Here is a 22,466-nt window from a genome sequence, read left to right on the forward strand (position 1 = left end):
CAGAATAAACAGTCTGCTACCTGAGGATTATCCTCTGCATTGCTGAATGTTTGTGTGTAATCTCATGCTGAAGTATTTCGTGCCTACTATTTTGACACTTCACATGTCTGTGCAGGACAGATTCAGATCTATACAGGTAATGTGCAGAGTGAAGTTTGGCTCAAAGCATGCACTAGATCATAATTCCACAAAGTGATAAATTGTAGGTTAGTCCCTCAGGGAAAGTAGTAGATGCTGTTTACTGATTTGGTGTTCACTTTTGAATGTGTTGCTGAATAGGGGCTTGAATCTAAAATGCAGTGAACAGACCTGCTGTGAGGTTTGTGACTTATCCTTCATTGTTATCATCTTAATCAAAAGAAGTTCTGTCTTTGGAAGCAATGCTGGCAAAAATAACAGTGGGCATACACTGCAAGGGGAGGTACTGCAGCTGTGTGGAGTTCCTGCCCCTTGTTGGCTTTGAACTGCATTGGGGTGTATGCTTTCATGGCTTATGAGTTCATGTAGGTGGTTAAGGTTTCTTCCAGGTCCTTTCTGATACCCTGTGAAGGACACTTGGTGGATGAGGGGACCAAGCACTGAAACTTCAGAAACTGCAGTGTGAAGCACTGAGTATATAGACAGCAGTCATCTGTTAGGAAGAGCTGTGGCTGCTGGCAATTCTTGTCACTGTTCGTGACAAAATGCTGCCTGTTGGAGACTTTGGCATACTCTGCCTTCTTTGTACAACGTCCACGATCCATCCTTTTCTTTGTGGTTCCTTACTTTCATCTTTCACTGGGAAAGTTGGGCATCTTCTAGTTTCCACTAGCAAAAAATGGAGTTTGTGTATGCAGTCAATCCACCACTTATTTTAATTACTGAAAAGAAATCAGAATGAGTTCATTTAAATACTTAGTATTCTAAATTCCCAACCTTTGTTTGTAGTTATTTTTAATCTGGTTTCCTAGGAAAAGATGTTCCTGCAATCATTTTACACTAACCACCCACTGTTAATAACTTCCGGAGCCTTATGTTGATCGCAGACTTCAGGCAGGGCAGCGATCTCAGTTATGAAATCCACAGCTTCACGAACGCAGACAGATAGTTTGAAGGGAGAGAATCGAGCTACCAGGCTAGTGAGGCTGCCACGTGAGGTCAGCCTTTACTGCTAGAAGTGAGAGGATCCACATGGTAGAGACTTTATGGAGATGCCAGCTATGGGGAAAGGATTGCCAGCATGGGAGCACTGGTGGGTACCAGGAGTCTAAGCAGGAAATGCTGGTCAAGCAAAGGGGCCCTTTATGCACCTGCCTTCAGTGCTGCTCCTTGTGACTACTTCTCGGCTCTTCTTCTTTACATTCTTCTCAGGAGAACACTCCCAAATTGCAAGTGTAAATGCTGCACAAGTTTAAATGGCCTTTCAATTTGCCCTCAGACATTGCTCCTGCACCTCTTTGCGTGGTCTCTGACTGCTGGCCCTTGGCCCTTGTCTTCCTTGTGCACCCAGTCCCTCCTTTTTCTTTTCTGTCTGCAGAAGGACAACCCAAAGCACGTGCTCCTGGATCCTACTGACACCACCCTGGATGCATGTCTTCAAGCCCTCTTACCTCTGCCGTGGCATTATGGAATAGCTGCCTGGTTTCTTCAAAAATACACCAATAGAAACAGAGCTAGACACCATAGCAGTTGTGAATGGGCTTGAATCATGCTTATGCCTTTGACCACAGCTACTGTGGATGCAGTTGTGTGTTGTAAACAGCTCATGTTAGAGTCATGAAGTCTTCACAGAAACATGGTGCTACCATTAGTGGTCCGAAGGCTAAGAGTGCACCTTTCAAGATAAACTGGTTGCATCAATTTTATCTCAAAGCATAGAGTTCGTTACACAAACAAAACTCAAAGTCAGCAGGAAATGTGATTTTTCTGGTTGTGTCCTTTTATTCTTTCAACAGCAAAATTAACATTGTGCTACAGTGTTACCGAGTGGTAGGACCTTATTTAAAGTAAAGCAAGAAAACAAAATTTAGGAACAGCTGATAAATTCTGAAGTTGACTGTATGAATTATGATACAGTAAATTCAACTTCTAACAATCTTCTGATTTTATAGTATGAAAGAGATGGAGGAATTCTGGTTTGGCGTTATTTCTCAAGGTTCTTTGCTCTTTGTCTTGCTTTTTAATGTTAGATAGATTGTCCCCCTTCAGTTTGACTAAAGGGAAACTCCTGTGGGCTATGTGTGGACCCAGTCCTGCAACATGTCACACGTTCAGGAGTGAGGCTGTTTGGAAATGGCACTTTCAGCATAGTTGCTTGCAGCCAGGGTACTGCTTTTGATGTATCTTGAGACTTGAGGATGAACATAAGTTGGTAAAGCTCCTTTTCTCAGTAGTCTGCTGATGACTTTTGGAAAACGATATGCTGACTTGTCCAGGAGACAGACAGGTACCTGCTCTAGTATGTGGGCACCTTGTCTACTAATTTATTCTGCTGCTGCTGCTTCAACTTTAGTTTTATGCCTGCTACACTGTTGCTCTGTTTATTGTTTCAGCAATTAAATAATAGAGTAGCCATTAGAAGTGTGTTTCCATCTATTCTCAGAAAAGTAGTACATAGTTAAACTAATGAAAAAAATCCCATTTTTTTTTCCTTAACTGCTCAAGTGAATTTGTATTTTGCTTAAGCAGATATTGAAATCTTCTCTAAGTCATTTGTATTGTTAATAAATTGCAGGGCTTTATACCACATCACTTACTGGAAATAGATTTGAAATATACAAATGTACATATACATATATTTTTAACCATGAAAAGTAATTTTCCAACATAATAGCCAAAATAGTGCCGTGAAGCTATTAATAGTAAATTGAATTTTTTGGTATGTAATTTAGGATAAATACTGACAAGCTGAAAAAAAAAAAAACCAAACCCAAACAACAAACGCATACTCATTAGTCATTCAGTTTAGCAGCACAGAGGCAGCAGTCGGCCAGGGCGTGCGTTTTTATGTCTGCTTCAATTGCACACTTCATTTATTTGGACATGGCATAGGCGGCTTTCTCTGTCACAGGGCATCACTGCACGATTAGCAAGTTGCGCCCCAGGGCAGCTGGGACGCTTTGCTGGGGCAGATGTTCTTTTCAGCTTACTCAGTGGCCGTTGTGGGGTTGTTTACTGTCGTCATGGCTACCTACATTTCCATAGCAGCCGAGCTGCTGTGTGTGAAGCAAGTGAATATAGTTATAAAAGGATCATATTTTGTTCTGTCTCTATAACTTACCATCTGTCAACTGACTGTTTGTGGTGGATTCAGAAACCATTTTAAGAATAACAGCAGCCAGCCAATGATTTTTGCTTGTGTTAAAGTGACAATGGATGAGGATGCAAATCCGTTGGTGCTTCAATGAAATGCTAGTTTCTTTTTTATTTTGCCTTAATTGTAGCAGTTTGGCTTCCAACACTTTCTTAAACATCAGTGAAATCCTTATTGACAAATTGAAATGACCAAGTGTTGTCATCTGTGCTTGCTCAGGTGTAGGTGTTCCTTATGCTTTCCCACTCTACTGTCAGCTCATCGCTGTGTGTTGCTTCTAAATTGTGATGTTGCACCTGCTTTCGCCGGTCCTTTGTAATGAATTCTAAATACTCTCCATGGAATTAAACAGCAAATTCATGAGGTTAACAGCGAAGGTATCATGCACACATGGGTATGGTTTGGGGACATTCATCGCTGCGCTCTGCTTAATAGTAGCAATGGGATCACATGCGAGTTTGGGGGTAAATTCAATGTGTGATCAACAAGCCCCCTGAATAATGAACTCTTATACCTTTTCACTGCAGAGATTTGGTTGAACCTGTAGTTTAGCAACGGGGGCAAGAAGATTAGCCCAGTTGTAAATAATGTATTTATTGGTTGATTTTTCCAGATCCTGACATTGATGCTGCCACTGCCATGATGCTTTTGAATACTCCCCCTGAGATACAAGCAGGTTGTGAGTAGATATTTCTATAGCATATAGCAACATAGACGTGTAAAGTTAATATTCTCTTTTATAAGCATACAGCGTACCAGATAAACAGAAGAATTTAATGAAGAAATACAACTTCCCTTGTAGACCCTCACACTTCCTTGACCCTTACATGACTATAATTTTGTGGTTCATATTACGTTCTTTGTTACATGAATAATAGTAATCCATGATCTCTAATGTAAAAGAGGGGTCATTGTTATTCATGGCATACACATCATTGAGTAACATACTATTATCCGTACTGATAGAAAGACCTGGGGCAACAGTGAGGAGAAAGGCAGGGAGAGAAAGAGAGCAAGAGACCGAAGGGTACGTGGCATATGGTTTTGTTTTCATTTTGTTTTGATTTGACTCTCATCATGTGAGTTGCCACAGCCATCTGGATACTTTCCATTCACTTGGGCACTGTTTCAACTCCTTCCTTGCACACATCGTGCCCACTTTGCTTTTTTGCTGTCTGATGCAAGGCAGTAGGCAGGCTTCAGGGAGCAAGGAAAAGTCTCGTTTCCTGCCAGTACTGTCCTCCTTGTTCTGTGACCAGACCCAAGGTTTTGGTGCTATGTATTAACAGAGCGCCGAAAGGGCCTTGGCCCCTGCTGTACTGGGCTGTGCATATAGTGCAGGAATCATCCTGCCCCACAGAGCTTGCAGTGAAGGTATTAGAGGAATCCATGGAGGAATACTGCTGCACAAAAGCAGGGAGTACAAGAAAACAAACATATAGCTGGTCAGCAAGCATGGTAGTAATGCCAAGTGACAGGCAGCTCTAAAAAATAAAGGCAGAATTTAAAATAGAAGCCATTATCAAGCCTGTCTAGCATCACCACTATTGTTCTGGCTCAGGGAACCAAATCCAAATTCCAGAGGAAGCCTTGATTCGCACTTTGATACTCTGCCTGGGGAAGAGAGTTAATTACATCAAAGCGTTTCCTGTGTGGCCGAGGAAAGCTATTGTCAGCCTGCTTTGTGACCCTGCCAGTGAAAAGCCTCTTGAGAAGCTCCTCTCTGGGGAGAGCGCGATGTACCAAGAAACTGTCCATTCTGGAAAGAGAGAAGAGTGGTCCTTGTCCTCCTCTCCTAAACAGCCTTCAGGGACTGTGCACGGTAAAAGGGCAAGCGACCCCAGCTACATGTAGGTAGGAAAAAGGAAAGATTGTACCAGGGAGAGGAGGTTACCACTGGGCTTAGTGGGAAGAATAAAAATGAGAGATCTTCAAAGGATCAGAAATTTAAAGAAGCCGGATTTGTGGGGCAGAGAAAAGGAGAAAAGAAGTTGGGGTAGAATGAGAGTGCAGGGGTAAAAGGTTGTGTGAGAGAGGGAAGGAGACAAAGTAGTACGTGCACAGAAAGGATGGGAAGAATGCAGAATAACCTGAGCTCCTGGAGGAGCTGAAGAGCAGGACAAGATTGCAGACAAGAAAGGGCGGAGATCCATAGTAAGCTGCATGTACTGAACACACTGCAGATTTTTATCATGTGCCCATGTTTGCTAACATTGCAGGTGTTTGTGTGGAAGTGATTTGGATACTTGGAAAGTCGTTTCATAGAGATCATAGCTATTTTAGTTTGTAGAGGACGCTCTGAGGAAGGAAATTCTAGCCTTCTACGAGTTTGGCATATCTCTCCCCCGTGTCACCTTCCCAGTGGGCTGTTGTGTCAGGACAACACAAGCGAGAGCAAGGTGAAAGCAGAAACGTGGCTCTTTATTCACGTTGCTCCCTCCTTGATGTCCACAAGTAACAAGGCCTTCCTCTGTACCTTTAAACTGGAATGCAGGGTCTATTCAGAAGTTCATGAATCCTTCCAAAAATTGGGTAGAATTAGCTAGTGCCAGGAGGAAAGGGCAGAGGTTTTTATCATAATCTCAAAGGTCCTCTAAATTTCAAAGGAGAAATATTTTTGTGTGTGTGAATGTATACCTGAGGAAGTAAATCAGTCTGTCCTATGAATTGTAGTTGGATCTTGCTTACCTACCACGTTAGGAAAATCATAGGCAACTTAAAGCCAATTAATTACTACTGCATATTAAGAAACAATTGCATGAAAAATCACATTTACAATTAGTTTTCAAATAAAAGGCAATTGGGCTATAAAAGTTTCTTCATAATGCTGAGCATTGTCTAGAAGCTCACAGTTCATTCTCTGCTCTGTCAGTGACTACAGTGGTCTGTAAAGCAGGTGTGAATGATCAGGGCAGTAAGCATGCTGGTACTGTTTGATCCCTTGAAGATTTAGAGTTCTGTTCGTCGTGTCAGACTGGTGTCAAGCGTGTACTCAAGCCGTCAGGGCTGCCAAATGACCCATCTTCTGAAGACAAGCTTGCCTGGAAGTGGTTTGAAGAGGGAGAGACATAGTTTACAGTTTCGCCAAAGGTGTTAATACCTGACTGAAAAAAACACCCTTTTGGTCTGAGAGTCTGACTCAGAGTGTGCCAGTTATTTCCACAGCAAAGACGGTCAGATGGAGGCAGAACCTAAGTGTCATTTCACAGTATAACAGCTTGACAAGTCAGAAAGTTTAAAACTCTGGTCCATTAAGACCCTTGTATCTCTGTCCTAAAGACATTTAACCGTTGTTGTGAAACGTGGGTTCCTCCAAAGCAGATTGTGATGGTCTGGATTCATGTTTGTGTGGGTGGTTACGTGTGTTGGCTTTTGACTTTGAAGGCATCTTCTTTGAATAAGAGCTACCTTTTGAGCAGGGTAAAAATCTGTGCTCATCTAGACAATGTGGATAAAGTTAGCTACAGCTGTTGTTCAAAGTCTTATTAAAATTTATTCTTTTAATACAGTCTGACAGAAAAGAATCCTGTCTCAGTGGCATTACAAAACCTAGGGTAAACTATTCCTGCTTTGTGATTTTATTTGATTAATTAGCTTTACAGTTTTAAGTGACAATTTAAAATTCCATACTCATGTGTGAAACACTGCTAACAATGACACGTGAATTTTTAAATCAGCTTTGGTATTATATGAAATCTTGAAACGGTGTCTGAGCTGGCACAAACATTACTTACCATTTACCCCAATCACACTATGCTTTAGTTTTCATGCAAAGAAAATAAAAGGCAGAATAAAAGAGTAAAACACTGTTACTGGAATTATTTTGTTTTTGGGGGAGGCTTACTTTATAGACTCATGAAATTGATTATTCACATCACTAAAAGTTGGAAATAATGCAATTGTAGTTCAGATGTTGACATTAGAAATCAATTTCTAAAATATTAACACTTTGCAGTATTTTCACAGACCAAATATTTGTAGATTGTAACTAAAGGCAGAAGTTCAAAGTAGCCAGCTCTGTGCAAGACTGTTCTGAAACATACAATCCAGCTGGCACCAAGAATAAAGCATGAAAGATACTGTGATATGCTAAGAAGGGGCATGTAGGAGCATAGTTTTAATACTTTTTTATGCTTCAGTTTATGAAATTCCTTGTACTTCATCAAGTTTTGTATGGTTTGATTGTGTTTAAAAAGAAGCATCAACTGAAACACCTGCTTTCTTCAATAGCAGCTATCACAAGTTACAAATACTTTGGATTTTATTAGTAGCCAGTACATGAATATTCATTCCAAAACACGACTCGCATGAAAACTGTATTTTGACCTGCAGGGATCCAGGTACTGGCTGGTCCATCTTGGGCAAGTTGCATCAAATTTCCCTGATGGGAATCTAATGTACAGAGAGGACAGAGGAAAAGGAGGTGATGAACAAATGGTAAAGCTGAATTTAGAAGTCATGGCTACTGAGTCAATGAAGCCCATGGTTTAGTTTTGTATAATTGTTAAGATTTTCAATACTTGAATTGTTACAGATGTTTTGAAAGTAAATGTGACCAGCTGTCACTCCAGTCTAGCATTCCCAGCTCTTAAGAATGTAGCATCCTGGGAATGTAGTTTCGTCTTGCCACACGGCTGTGTTTTGCCATGAATAAAATGGAGATTGGTTTTGCAGTGTGTTTGGGCTTCCTGAGATTCTAGTCACTGTAAGTATTTTAAGAAGCAATACCTTCTTAATTGGTGAGGTCATTCTGAACTTGGAACCATTTTGCTCTTCAGGAAGGACCGGTAAGAAGGGAGAGTGTGTAGTGTATTGCTGTTGCTGCTACTGCTGTTAAAACAATGCTGTGGTCAAAGTGATTGTACCGGAAATCTTGATTTAATTCAAGAAGCTCCTGACTCAGCAATATCATGCATAGCTTCAAATTCATGATCAGTCCTTTGCCTATTTCTGTATAATTTGGGAATTGCACACAAATGTAAGTACATTGCTCAGTCTGAAGTTTAATACTGCAAACAGCTATAAACATTGCTTGCAGAAAGGGTTTGGGTAGAAACTGGGAAACTGAGAGTCCTCTGAGCTCTGAACGTCCATATTCAGTTTTCGATACTGCTCACCACTACTCACTCAGGTTAGCTGGAAAGTGGTGGCCTTCGGAAGACTTTGCAACACTGGTTTTGTGGATGGTTCCTCACAGGAGACTGAAGCACTGTGGTCAAGATGTTTGGGAAGATAGGAGCATGGAGTTTTGCTGAGTGCTTCTTAAAAAGTAGGCTTTCCAAGGGCGAGATCAACGTCTCTCTGGTTTGGAAGTCTTTATTAATCTTTGTCTCAAAGCATATAAACCCCAGAATAGATATATATTTTTTTAATTTGGTGGGAGGAGAAGTTATTCCTTAAAGAGATCTACTAATACTGCACATCGAGGTACAATCTTAGAAGTATAGAGGAAATTTGCTTTTTAAGGTAGTGTGAGTGGATCATGTATGTGGAAGATATATTTACAGGAATTAAGACAAAAAATTGCTGTAAAATTGCCTTAGTAACAAACAGAAATCCTCCAAATAGGATCGAATAGAACATGCTGTTTTCTTGGGACATTTTCATTGTGTATGAAACTTGATAACTGTAATGTGCTGTTTGAACTTGTGGACAACTCACTCGTCAGACAGCTTCCAGTCTAAATTTTTGTATCAGGAAATGATAAATCATTGACAGTAAAACGTTTCATAAAGCTGTTTTTGCTGAAAGTTCTGTATAATTTACATATGGTTGAAACTTCCCATTTGAGTTGCAGGGATTTTGGGGGGGAATGGCATCCTCAACTGCTGTTAAAGTGGTTGGAGTTTTTTTGCTTCAGTGTTTCGGTATTAAATCATTAAACTGGGGAAATAGAACTGGAAAGAAATCTTACTTTTATGAGATGCTTTTTACTTCTTTCTCCCTACTCCTCATATTTTGATTTAGCAGCATGGTTTAATCTGTTGTTGAGCAGTTCCAGCATCACCAAAACGAAGAATCGCTAGCCGTGGTTTTCTACTTACACAAAAAATAACTCAGAAGATTGAATTATTTTTAGACAAGGCATGAGTGTGATAAGATTATCAGGATACAATTCTGTCCCCCCAGCTCAAATTTTTTTTACAGTGAATGGCTTGTTGGATGCTTCCTTGATTTGCAGTTTGTTAGGACTTCAGACTGTGGGATTTAAGAGCTGTAAGATCGTCCTTGAACAGTAAAATAGAAGTTAGGCAGATGGCATCAAATTTATGCCTGGGATAAGAGAATTGAAGTGAATAAAGTTACCCGTTTTGCAGATAACATTTGCTTTTGGCAACTTCTGATGTCCCATCAATTATACATCATTAGGAATTTCCTATTTTTGGTTCTTGTAGCCTGAGATAAAGTGTTCTGCTAAACACTGTCCTGGAAGGGAGATTTGCAGAAAAAAGCTGAAGCTGACAGTTATTAGCAGAAACTCAGTATCTCTTGTCTATAATGATTTCCTCTGTGTTACAAGAGATGGGTGAGGGAAGAGAGCCCTGAGATAAATGCGTGTGCCACATGATGACAGAAGAAGCAGAGAACCAGTCGATCCCTACAGGACACCTTCATATTCTAATATTTCACTTTTTTAAAGTTTGTTTTCAATAAATACTATTCAGTCTTCCTCACGAGTCTAAATGTTGGCTGCCTTGAGCTAGACAGTTTAATGAAGTGTATGCTTGTTTCCCATGACATAAAGAACATGTTTGTTATCGCTTTAATTTCCTTGATTTACAACAAGTCACTGTCAGCACTGATACTTCGTTTAACTTCCATATGCCAATATTTAACCAATATATAATCCTTATTTAGTGAGCTGTTGGGGTGTCAATGACTCTATCCATTGAGTATTTCCTCCTCCTTTCCATTCAATTTTGCCTGATTATTACATTGTGTGTTAGGCAATCAGTCTTCAGGGAAGGACCCAGTCTAACATGGGTTTGATGGTTTTGATTGTTGTGAAGGTCTTGGGTGAGGTTGTTAGCTCAGCTGGATGGGGAACTTCGCTTCACCCACAGGCACACTTGCAAGTAAGAGATTATGGATGCAATCTGTCGAGGGACATCATGAACTAAGTCCACAGTTTGGGATATTCTGCTCAGCTAATGTGCACACAAGACCATACTCTGAATTAAAACACTCGTGCGCTACCTGTGGAGTGATCATGTGGCCTTATTTACCAGCTCCAGAGGCTGAGTATGGGCTACAAAACAATACTGGATTTTTGAGAGCCTCTATTAGATCTTTTTAACACTGTCTGAATGTAGCGTTTTGATGGATTCAGATTATGGTATGTTCTCCTACATGGCATTCACTTTATTGTCTGTTAAACTGTAATGTGAAAGTTTGCTACACAAGACTGATTATTTTCCCCCTTGGAGAATTTCAGAGATTCAGTCTTGATTTTTGATGATACATTGCTTTTCTCTACAGTTAGCTGGTGGAGATTTGAAATGCCAGCAGATCCTACTCAGCTGTGGAATTCCACCAGAGCAGCATAATATCCAAAAGTCATTTCCCCATTTGTGCAGCAGATTAGGGGCAAATTCTCTGTACGTAGTTTAACTCTACTCCAGTGGAAGTAATTCCTGGGTTTAAGCTTCCTGAGAGCAGAATAAGATCCAATGCCTCCTTGAAAACATAGCAGTGATGAAAGCTGAAAGGTGAATAATGATTTTGTGGTTTCAGACTCTCTGCATCTCACTATGAACATTTTGTGAAAGAGGAAGCCTTTATCAAAGAGATGCACAGATCTTTTTGCATTGTTTTCTCGAGCCGAGTTTCTCAGACATAAATGTCTCTCTGGCACTTGCCCAGAAGAGGTGTAAATTACATTTCACACTTCTGCCTAAGAGTTGGGAACCATGTAACTTGCCTGTAATGTTGGTTAAAGAAGCATTAGAAAAGAGGAGTCTGGACTGTAAGGTGTTAGTCCAAACTGGCACTGATTGATGATATGGCTTAGAGTAAATTATCTTACCTCCACACCTTGAATCTTCAATCTAAAATATAAGTACTTCACCTCAAAGTATGGTTTTGAAACATAATTAAAGCTTGTAAGGCATAAATGTATCTTTGGAATAAAAGCACCACGTATTTTTCAGTAAATAATTCACAACTCTTCAAAAGTACCAACATGTGGGAATAATTCCTTAGATAATAAGCAGCCATCTTCATACAACCTGCACAAAGGCAGGGGAAGTGTTTGGGTGCCAGGGACAATGTATCAGCAGTTTACATACATAGATTTTTTTTAAATAATTACTGTCATTTGGGGAAGGATGAGTATCGATGCTTTAAATGCTGCAAGTGGAGATGTGTGAGCAATAGAGATCAGTCTTAGAGTGGCACACTGGTTGTGTAGATAAATTAGTACCTTCTACCACTGAATTATTTTGATCCTGCTTTTCATTTCAGGCTTAGAATGTTACAGAAACTAACTTACCATCAAGTTTTGGTGGGTTGGGTTTTTTTTTCCCTATGGTTACAGATGCTTACTGAAAGGATACAGTGCATCATCAAGTGTCCTCCTTCAGTTGGTCCCTTGCATATAACCTTTCTGTTTGTCTGTCTGCGTAGCTTAACTAGTGATACAGTGGTATTGCTGCATCATAATTCAGAGAGTTCTGGGAAACAAAACAAGAAATCAGTAGCAATAACACTGCTGTTGCAAGCTGAAGTAGTTCTTGAATTCCGAGTGGTGATTTCAATATACAGAGCTGTGGTGTGCTTCAGAGAAAAGATAGAATCATAGTTAAGGCCTCTTCTGCCACAAATAGTCCTATTGAAACCTTTCAATGAGTGGTGGCATGCTGAACAGACCAGACATAATTGAAGTGAATTTCATAGACAGGAGTAGGTACCCAGTTGTCTCCTTGGGGGTGTTTTCAGAGGACAGCAAATGCCTGCTTTTTGGGTTTTTTACAGTTGTTAATTCCAGGAGGGAAGACAGCGGGGGGGTGGGGCGGGGACGTCCATATATAGAAGGTCTAAGCTATGATACTGGTAGTATATTTTTTATCTATTGGAGTGTAGGAAAAAAAGAAAACTCAGAGAGGTGAAAAAGGAAGGACAGGAGACAGTATTTTTAGAGAAGTGATAGGGAAGTGAGCAGGATTTTTTAAAGAAGCAATGAGGGTTGTCAGTAAGGCAGAAAGAGAGGATAGGAGAGGAGAAAAGGCTAAGATAAGCATCAGCTAACTCTGCCAACAGACCAGGATAATTAGGTAACCATGGAAAGAAGACTTCGGGCATCAAGGAGCCTGTTGCTCTCTCTTTGCAGTAGAACTTTCAGTGTGTTTGCTTTGAAGTATATGTATTTATTCAGGCAACATCCATAGCCAACTGACACGTGTCTCTGTGTGTATGCATGAATGTTTCGTTTCAATATAAAACTCCATGATTTATATCAGACTAAAGAGAAAATGCCCATACTTTTCTTGGTCAAAACTCCAGGTTCGTTTCTCTTAACGGGACTTCGTAAATCTAGAGAAACTGTACTGTGTAGTGCAGTACAAAACCTGTCCCTCTTGAAAACCTGTTGGAAAACCATGCCCATTGGAAATGATGTCTTTTTATTGATCTTTTGATATTTAGCAGATTTATCTGTTGCTCTGAATTTACCTGTTATCTGTGCAATTTAGGTTAGCCATTTCCTTGAGCAGGCTGCTTTTCTTTCATGACACTGGCATTTTGGCCATCTTAAGGTCATGCTGTTGAAACAAATACAGTAAGACATTCAGATCTCGGAGTTTTTAGCAAGATAACATTCCTCTGCAGTATCTACAAACCCAAACATCAGAGCATGGAAAGCCCGATAGTGTCCCCTGAGTGAAACAGATTTGGTCGATTTCTCATAATCTAGTGCTGGAGAAAAAAGTGCACAAAGTCATGAAGTATAAATAGCAAAAAGCAATTTTTGAACTATTTTGGTCGCTGAAAGCTGACCCTAGTTGTTATAAAGTAGGTTCTGTAATTTTAGCTGTTTAAGGCTGTACTTAAGCACCTAAATATAAATGACCTGTTCTTCAGAGGTGCTCAAAAGGTGGGTATAACGCAGTGACAGGATTTGATTAGAGGGGTGATGTGCGCTCACCAGCAGGAGAAAGAAGATTGTTTTCCCAGAACTAATCTGTGTGGTCTGGAGTGAAGCAAGTTGAGCATCAGGATAGCAGGGAGGGAGGTGTGGATCTGGCTTGCTGTTGATAGAAAGTTGAAATGTACCTCAGCAGCTTAGAAATAATGTACTTCTGAGCCTGTATTTCTGTGCCTCAGAATACACTAATATTTTTGGTTGTGAGTTTTGAAGTTGTGCTTGTAAAGTGGATGCGTCGATTCTTAGGCTGAATGATTTCTCTAGTCTCCCTGTAATTTGTTTAAAAATAAAATTCTGTAGGTGTATGTAAAGTGATGTGGTTTATGTTCATCTTATATGTATTTATATAATACCTGTACGTTTAAAAATAATGCATCCAGAGTAATGATCATCATTCTCTTTTTGGACATTCCCCATCAGGGGAAGTTACGGTATGAGTGATGACTTACAGTAAAGAAAAAGTGAACTGGCTAGCTGTGGATGTTAAAGAAGCAAGTTCAGGTTGAGGCTGTTGAAGGTTACAGTTCCAATCTGAAGGGATGTAATAGCTGTGCAAAAAAAATGACATTAATAAGTCCCTGGTGAGTGCCTACGATGAGAACTGTGTTCAGTCATCCTGCATCCCACAGTGGAGGAGGAAAATGCTGAGGACCTGCTTAAGGACAGGCTGTTCCTTTGCTGGTGCCTTGGCAGTGCTTCCTCTGCTATTCCTTCAGCTGGGGGGGTTGGCTGCCCTAGGCTGATCAGCACACAGAAACATGCCTGGATAGAAAAGAAATACGTGGTTGTAGGCTAAAGTCTTGTTGGCCAGAGCTGCAGCTTTTGATACACAGCCCAGTTGAAAGGCCCCAGTGAAATGTCTCATCTGCAGTCGCCAGTACCTGTGCAGTTCGGTGTCGGTGGCGTCAGTGCACCGCCTTGGGTGGGGAGGCTCGGCAGCATGCTGGAGGCTCGTGAATGCTGTCAGGCTGGGTGACAGAGGTCATCAGTGTGAAGAGAGAGGGGCTAATTAGCAGTGTGGAGCTAATGGCTTTTTAGCCTCTTTTGTTTTGCTTCCTGGTGAATCTACATTTGTAGTTAATATTTTATTTTGCAGAGACAGAGGCCAAGAGACTGCTGCTCAGAAAGTAAGCTGGGATGATAAAAAGCTATGACCTATGTTCTTGCAGTGAAGTGCTTATATTCTTTTTATCTGTAAAGGGTCGTTGTTTCTTATTGTAGGTGAAATAGTTACATGTCTTCTCATAGCTGGTTTTGAGTCTAAGCACCCGCATTCCCAGCAGAACAGCAATTAGAAAACAAAAGTTATTTGATTGTACAAGGAATGATCTGCAGCAACTAGGTCAAGCAGTGGCTTTCACAAGCTGTGTTATCATTGGTTGCTGTTAAATTTTTTTACATGGAAGTAGCATGGCATTCACAAGAGTTGAGGCTGAGATGCTCACGGTAAGCAGTGTACTACACAAGGTTCTCTAATGTTTTCTCAGTTCATTGAAAAGCTTAGGTTCCACATTTTGATCCTACATTTTTCTAACTTCTTTAAAACAAAAAATGTTCTTGTTTTGTTTTGTTTTGTTTGTTTTTTAGTTCCTCCGGGAGTGATACAAAATGGAGCTCGAGTTCTGAGTAGAGGAATATTTCCTGGAGCCAGGCCATTACCAATCAACCCTATAGGAAGCATGGCTGTTGCAGTAAGGTAAGAGTGGCTCACTGTGGAATCTTCATGAAATAAATCAGTATTTTGCAGAGAATGTAAAGTATGTGTAGGCTCTGGTCAACAGATACTTTGCTGCTTGCTAATACTTCTGAGGTTCTAAATCGCATAAAACTCTGCCACCTAAAATTCTTGGGTTATCATTCTTTGCAAGATAGTCACGGACTATCTGTCTGTTGCACACTGGTTTGTAAAAAGCACTTTTACTTTTACTAGCAAATTGCAGGCAGTTTGTGGGGAGAACCTCCTACAGTGACCTGTTTTGCTAAGGGCAAATGCTTTTTCCTGCTCTTCCTTCCCTCCCTCCCTTTTCCTAAAGACCTTTTCCTGGATTAAATACCAGTGAGAAGAATATCAATAATACTAAAGCAAATTCTGAAAGATACCTAAACGTATAGCTGTCGTTTTGTTATTAACTTAGGTCTTTGTGAGGCAGTTTCTTTTACTACAGTTTCTATTTCAAGGCTATACTGAAACATTCAAGGGCAAAACATTGTTTGGAGATACTCAACTTTTTCAGAAAGCAGGGCAGTAAGAGACATCTAGTGATGGCAATAAGAACTGTGGTTCGGTGGTTTGCTTTACTTAAAGCAGTGGTGGTTTATTGGTGGAAGAACAATTTGCCTGAGGTGTAGCTCCATTTGCAGTCAGTCACAACAGAGATTAATTTGGTCAAGTGTGCTGCCGGTGGCCTTCTCTTTCAGAACTCTTAGTATCTGCAAAAGCTACTTCAGCTCAGCCAGTTGGGTATTCTGGATGGGGTTTCATAATTAGCGCTGACCCCGCTTTGCTGGGCTGTTCCAATTACACCCTCAGATCTCAGTAAATGGCTGCAAGGCAGTGAAATCAAGTATCTTGATAGGTACTTACTCTGTTACTATTTACTCGGGATTTTTTTCCCATTTGCTCTTTATGCTTTTTATCCCTTTTGAGAATCAGTGTCTAGCCCTTTGGGTGCCGTTTTTCCATCCAGTAGGTGGCAGGGACAACCTATGACATTCATGTGTTCCTGATGCTTAAAATGCATAGATGGGAAGACACTAATTGGAATACAGTCTGTGGTTTTTGATGGGCAACTGTTTCAACTGGTTTTCGCATTTGCTACACTGAAGGGATATAACCCTGAGGGTCATCCTCCAGAAGTCTGCAGAGATCCTCTCCATCTTGCCTTGCCACAGTCTGGCCTTGCTAGCAGTAGAGGTCAACTGCCTTCAGTAGCTTTGCCACTGGCTTTAGCCAGGACTTGTGTTCTGCTCCAGTGGGGATTGCAGAGCTGTGGGACTACAGGATCATTAATTATATAAAATTTTTATGAGGAGTCCAAGCTAAATGGAGGACAAAGTGGTCTAAATATTCTCTCTTGAGTTTATCTGCATTTCCTGCTTAGACCCTGTTTTATAATCAGGGTTGACTCAAAGAGGGGAGAGAACTGTTTTTCCTTCCAGGCCACTTGAAAACTTCCTTCTGTGTAGATATCCTCAAACAACTGTGCTGTAAGGCTGAATATAGTGAAATTTTATGCATCTTCTGAGGACTACTTCTCATGGTTTTTTTCCCAGCAGGTAGAACAGGATCTTTACCAGCTACCTACTAATGTAGATTGGGGAAATTAGGGATTTTACCCCTCCTGTGTTTATGTTCATTTTGCTCTGTCTCAGAGAAAAGCATTTATAATTAGTTAATGCAGACATTTCTAATTCTTTTTGTTCTCTTCTCCAGCCTTAGGCAGTATTAGAAATAGCTTGCTATGCATATATTCCTGGTCTGCATGATGTCTGCTTGTATTTAAGGGTTCCTGCAATATCCCCTCTTTTAATTCTTGAAAAGGGGGTGGCAGATGGGAGAAGAAGCTTTAAAAGCTTTTAAGAAGTGAGGGGACTTTCTGCAATAGAGCAAGTTCAGCAGGCAGTTTTGTCTTGTTTCTCTCAGGCATAATAAGATTCAGAATTTCTTTAGGAAGAAGGTCAGTCTGGATGCACCATGCTTCTTAAAACATCATCTGGTCCTCTCAATACTGGATACATCTGTTACCAATTACAGTAAAAACGACACCCTGTTTCTTGGTGCTTACCATTTTCCTCAGCTACACAGGGCTAAATGGGACCTGTCATGTCAAGCTTTCATGGCATCTCATGAGAATAACTTCTGCTTATCATTCAGCAATGGGAATTTACCACAGCATCCATGCAGCCTTCTGTCGCAGTTAAGTGCAGGAGTACTGCTCACACAGAGCTGTCCTTCCTGCATAGAGCGAGATGCTTCAGTCAGGCTGGCAGGGGATGTTTTTAGACCTGTTCAGGAGCAGGAAGGTTGATTTCCCCTTCCAGCTTTCACCAGGAGGGAGGTCTGCTGGGCAGCCATGGGAGGTGGTGCAGTCTCCTGTTATCTGCAGAAATTATGTGTCTCTTCCTATATATTGAGAAGCCAGACAGCTTCTGTCCAAGAAGTTCTTACTAAAATGTGTATTTCCTTGAGAAGAGTTCCTTTGGTGCCCTAAATGAAAGGCCTAAAACCACCTGAAAAAAGCTGGTTTTCATCATGCATACAGGGGACCCTCTAGTATTTTCTTGGTAGTGGATCCTTGCATAATAAATTAAACCTCTTAACTGCTTTTCTCTAGGTACCATCTGTAGGAGTTAAGGGTTCTTCTGTAAGGTGCTGGTCTTCTGTTGGCATTTCCTTGCTGTCTGAGTTATTTCGTTTCGTGTTTATTTCCTCAATATATTAATGGTCTTTGGTTTTGTTGTCCCCCAAGCTGCATGCAAGTAACTTGCAGTATGTTGTCCTGTTGCACAGACTGCCATTAGTGTCAAAAAGTTTGGTCTTGGATTAAATTTGCAGTTGTAATTAGGTGGACTGTTTTGATGAAACTGTTATTCAGAAATAAGGCCAAAGCCGTAGCACTGGACTAAGGTGCTGAAATCTGTGATTTCTGATGCGTTAGCTCTCATCAGTTGGAAGGTTTACTGTGCTGTTCTTCAACAGTGTGACTGAATGTATTATCGTATTTTATTCCTGCACGTGGTATTGATGTGTTGCTGTTCCCATGTAATTACATGTAATTACTTTATTTTTTATATATAAAATAAAGTATGATTGAATTAAGTAGTTTGGATTAAAAACACCCTACTGAAAAGTATTTAACAAACACAACAAATCCACCACTTGCCATGAATAAAGAAGAGCAGTTGAGGAGAGCATCATTAGTGCATTTGGCTTAAATTGCACAAATAGGTCTTTCGTTCCAAACTAATCTACAAATGGAAAAGGCATCCCACACTATTTTTACTTTGAAAATCATCCTCTGGTGTTAAATCTCCACAGCAGAGCATAATTGGATGTGTTTTGACAGTAGCTTTTTATTTACTTTATTCACACCACTTTTAGCTTGTTTACCATCCATATTTTCCATGTTGTGGCTGACAAGTCTAAGACCCACCCAAAGACAGCAGGGGAAAATAAAGCTTCAAAGCTGCACAGCGTGTAGCATGCCTCTAACATGAGATCCATCATATATATTTTTGGCAGACCATATCCCCATACAGTTCCCTGAGAGAATCTAAAAGCAAATGTAGTGATAGCCTGGATATGTAGAAAACAAAATACCAACTTACAAAGGTACTAAATGAAAGCAAGGAAAGCCAGTAGTGCCTTACATGAAGGAAGGAGGTGGTTGTGCTTTGAAGGTGAGCTCTTGCTCTTACCATGTACATCTGTTGAAAAATACCTTTTAAATTTTTACTTAGGAGGATTACTGTGTCCACTTCAGTAGGCATAGTATCTATCAAAGTGGCCAGTGCATCTGCCAACGTGCATCTTGGCAAGGTGCATGAAGTTCTATCATATATAATCACCTTCCACGTGAGTAAGGTGTTACCAGTTACACCAGCCTTTTGGAAGAGCACAAGCTTGGAAGCTGATATGAGAGCCATTTGAACTATGATTTCAGTACATTCAGCAGACAGCCTCTACCATGTTGTTTGTAATTTTCTTCCGTTATCCATAGTGCATGAGAGGTTTGTGTCTATGTCCACGTCCTGCCACAGTGCAGTAGGCCTACTGAGCCTTAGCCTCATCTGCCTGATGTGGGCAAATCCACTAAGGTGAGGTTGGTGCAACTTCACTCCACAGAGAATCTCACCAGCTGTGTTGCATAGGCCTTGTAAGTTGGGCCAAGTTATTCTGCAAAAGATGTCTTACAAAATATCCTTGGTAATTTTTATGTTTTGGGCCTTTTTTTTCTTTTCCTGTGCCCCAGATGTCACTGCTGTGGAGGCTGCTGAACAGCATTCAGATGGGCTCCCAGGAAATCCAGGGTTTATGGAGCTTTGGCCCTCAGTGCATTTTGAACTGTGTAGGCCATGCTTCCCCATTTTTTTTGCCCAGATTAAGGTGCTGTTCGTCCTGGCCAACAGGGCTTAATGGCCTGTTCAGTGGTCTGTTCTGATGGGAAGGCCAAATGAAAACCCCATCTCGTAACCTAGTCAGCAAATGCGCATGAGATGGAGGTGAAAAAGAGGGAAGAAGAGTTTGCAGCCACCTTGGTGGGAAACCTTAAGGAGTGGGTAAAACCTTTAGGATTTGGGAAGAGCTAAGCAGAGCCAGTCCCAGTAAAGATGCTTTGACTGGATTTGCCGTTCTCTTTGTTTGTCGATGAGTCAGAAATGTCAGGATGGAGGATAGTGTACGTTTCATTACTTAACTGCCTTTTTTAGCTCATATTTCCCCAGAATGAATCCAAGCTATTGTTTCAGGCTAGTTGAAAACTTAGGCAAAATTTCTTTAAATGTCATTTATGTCTAGGTAATAAGTTAAATTACTTTTGTTAGTGTTTGTTAGAAATACTTTGGTTTTTTAAATTATTGCAGGTTAAAAATAAAAATTAATGGGAAACTACGGGGGCTTTTTTCCCTTTTTTCAGTTCTCCTTTCTCACCAAATGTTGGTAGCTTCTCAAGGAATTGCACAATTCTCTAAGTTGCAGACACAAGCTTCCCAGGGAATTCCACTAAGTAAAAAAATTTTCCGTTCATGTTTTCAAGACAAAATGTTCCCTCTTCCTAGGGAAAGCAAGTGCATCCACACTATCAGAGCTACTGCTCTTCCTTTATTTTGAAAAAAAAACAACAATGAAAAAACACAAACACACACACACCCCACCCCCCAAAAAAAACACACACCCAAAATGCAACACTAACAAACCCTACCTACTTCATCATGAGAGATTTTAGAATATATATTGTTCTTCTGCTATTAATGCCACAGTTCCTTGTGCAGCTCGTGATCATTGGGGTGTGACAGGAATGAGCTTTGTGCCTATCCAAAGATGGAAGATTGTTATTTATTATTATTTTCACTTTAAGTTTATAGGGCAATTGCTAGATTGTTCCTCGGGCCTAGCTTTCATTATGGTGACTTTATTTCTCATGCTGGCTTTATTTTTGCTTATTTTTTCCTCCCTCGAAGCACCCATTCAAGCAGTGATTACATAAATCAAACATAAGTAACATGAGCAGTGTAGATGCTAAAGCATAAGTAAAATGATATACTTAGATTATCTGTGAATGATTGTTTTTGCTCAGGTAAAGGAACCGTTGGGTACTTCCTTTTATAAATTCTTAGTTGTATATTCTTAATGTTATTGCTTATTACTGGCATGACCAGCTTAACCCCGAAATCATCCTTGTTGCATTGCGTTCCCCTTCTACCCACCTGTAGCAGACAGGGTGCGTTACCCTTGGGAGCTGAAGGAATCCTTTAGTCACTAAATGAAAAAAAACCTGCCTGACTTGATTATTCTGTTTTTCAAAATGCAGAGGGCTGCAGTTGTCTTAACTTCACATCTGCTGTTGATACTGACAAAGTGCTCTTTCTGCTGGCAGTCGTGAGTCACATTTACTGTGGTCCTTTGCATACAATTATGCTGTGAAGTACCTTTGTAAGAGCCTCTATCAGTAGTGTGACCAACTTGTTGTTGACTTTTAACTCGGTAACCCCTGATACAGTCCCGTCATAGAGCAAGTGAGCACCACTTATTTTTCATATGCTTGCTCATCCTCCTGTCTTGCTGCTATGGAGTGGTTTTAAGTAATGGTTCAATGAACTGTAGCTAAAAGTTCCGACTGTCCTGCATTTCCCTTTGAAGTTATGTTACCTGTACAGTAAAGAAGAGTGTTATTTTTTTAGGAAACCTGGAACCTGTCAAAATCCACAAACCAAACTTATCTGTACTGCTTTTTTCGTATCTTTTAACTGGGTGTTTCCAATTACATACCAGAACTGTCACCTGTGGGTATACAATATCTGTCATCCAGAGGGATCAGAGATAGATAAGGTGATATTTAAACTCCACATAGGTTTGCTTTGTTCATCAAATGAATACCTGTCTCTGGTGTGGAATACAGTAAGTATTTTTCAGCAAAACTTTTTGCCATTTTGCAAACAGAATGTGATTGCCTATATTTTTTTAAAGCCAGTAGAGAAATTTGAGGAAGATGTATCTGCCCTTGGTAAAATGACTGAGGCTTACTTTCATCTCATCCTGAGGAAGACCCCTTTGAAAGGCAGAGGCACTAATACTGTGCGAAGGACTTTATTTCCTTACTGACTTGAGATCCAGCTGCTGTGAGTCCCATCTGGCTTCTGATGACATTAGTAGCAGAATTCCATTAACAATGAGAACTGGGTCGGGCTTTCAAAAGTCCAACTTAGCTCTGCAGTGTTTGAGGGTTGTGGCATTGTACTACAGCAAATTGGAATACTTTTAAGAAGAATCTGTGCATGGTACTTTTATCTGTGTAACTATGGTTAAGATCCCTCAAGCAAATAAGATAGTCCATGTCAGTGGGATGAAAAGCTCTAGAGACTGTCCCATGGACTTCCCTGAAAGGGCAAGCCACTGCTTTAAAACATGTGAAAATGTGTCAGTTCCTGGAAATTTTGAAATAAAGTTCTGAACAATAAAATGGGGAAAAAAATAAGGTATTACTTGAAACAAAATTCCCCTCACTGTTTCAATAAGCACAGAATTCTTAAATAACTTTTCTTTCACTCTGTAATTTAAAAATAGTCCAAACATCAGACCAAGCGCTTGTTTTAAAAATCTGTTATTGTTTCAGTAACAACATAAGAGTTACAACCAGAACTGTGAGCAAAAATAGATTCAACTGGCCAAAATCTGTCCCCTGAAACCCGGGGGAGTTCTGTCCACTGATGATCTACGTGGAACTAAGTAGATCACAGATTCATTTCTTAGCGAGTATGTGACTGTATAAGAGCAAGATAAAGCTTTAGAATGTCTCAGAAGCATCTGCGGAATAT

At 40.4% G+C, this 22,466-nt stretch overlaps 1 protein-coding gene across 4 annotated transcripts in view; it reads left to right on the plus strand.

The window, feature by feature from the left end:
- Positions 1 to 22,466, plus strand: part of FOXN3 (forkhead box N3) — a 209,868-nt gene that overhangs the window by 182,358 nt on the left and 5,044 nt on the right. For 2 of the 4 annotated variants that reach the window (XM_086462224.1, XM_086462223.1), the window contains exons 5-6: positions 3,906 to 3,971; positions 15,021 to 15,129. In XM_086462224.1, the coding sequence (XP_086318350.1) occupies positions 3,906 to 3,971; positions 15,021 to 15,129 (175 nt within the window). The remainder of the gene's footprint in view (positions 1 to 3,905; positions 3,972 to 15,020; positions 15,130 to 22,466) is intronic. The other 2 variants (XM_086462227.1, XM_086462225.1) reach the window with 2 other exon arrangements.

This window comes from Leptosomus discolor, chromosome 3, assembly GCF_034619465.1.
Source record: "Leptosomus discolor isolate bLepDis1 chromosome 3, bLepDis1.hap2, whole genome shotgun sequence".
Taxonomy (NCBI): domain Eukaryota; kingdom Metazoa; phylum Chordata; class Aves; order Leptosomiformes; family Leptosomidae; genus Leptosomus; species Leptosomus discolor.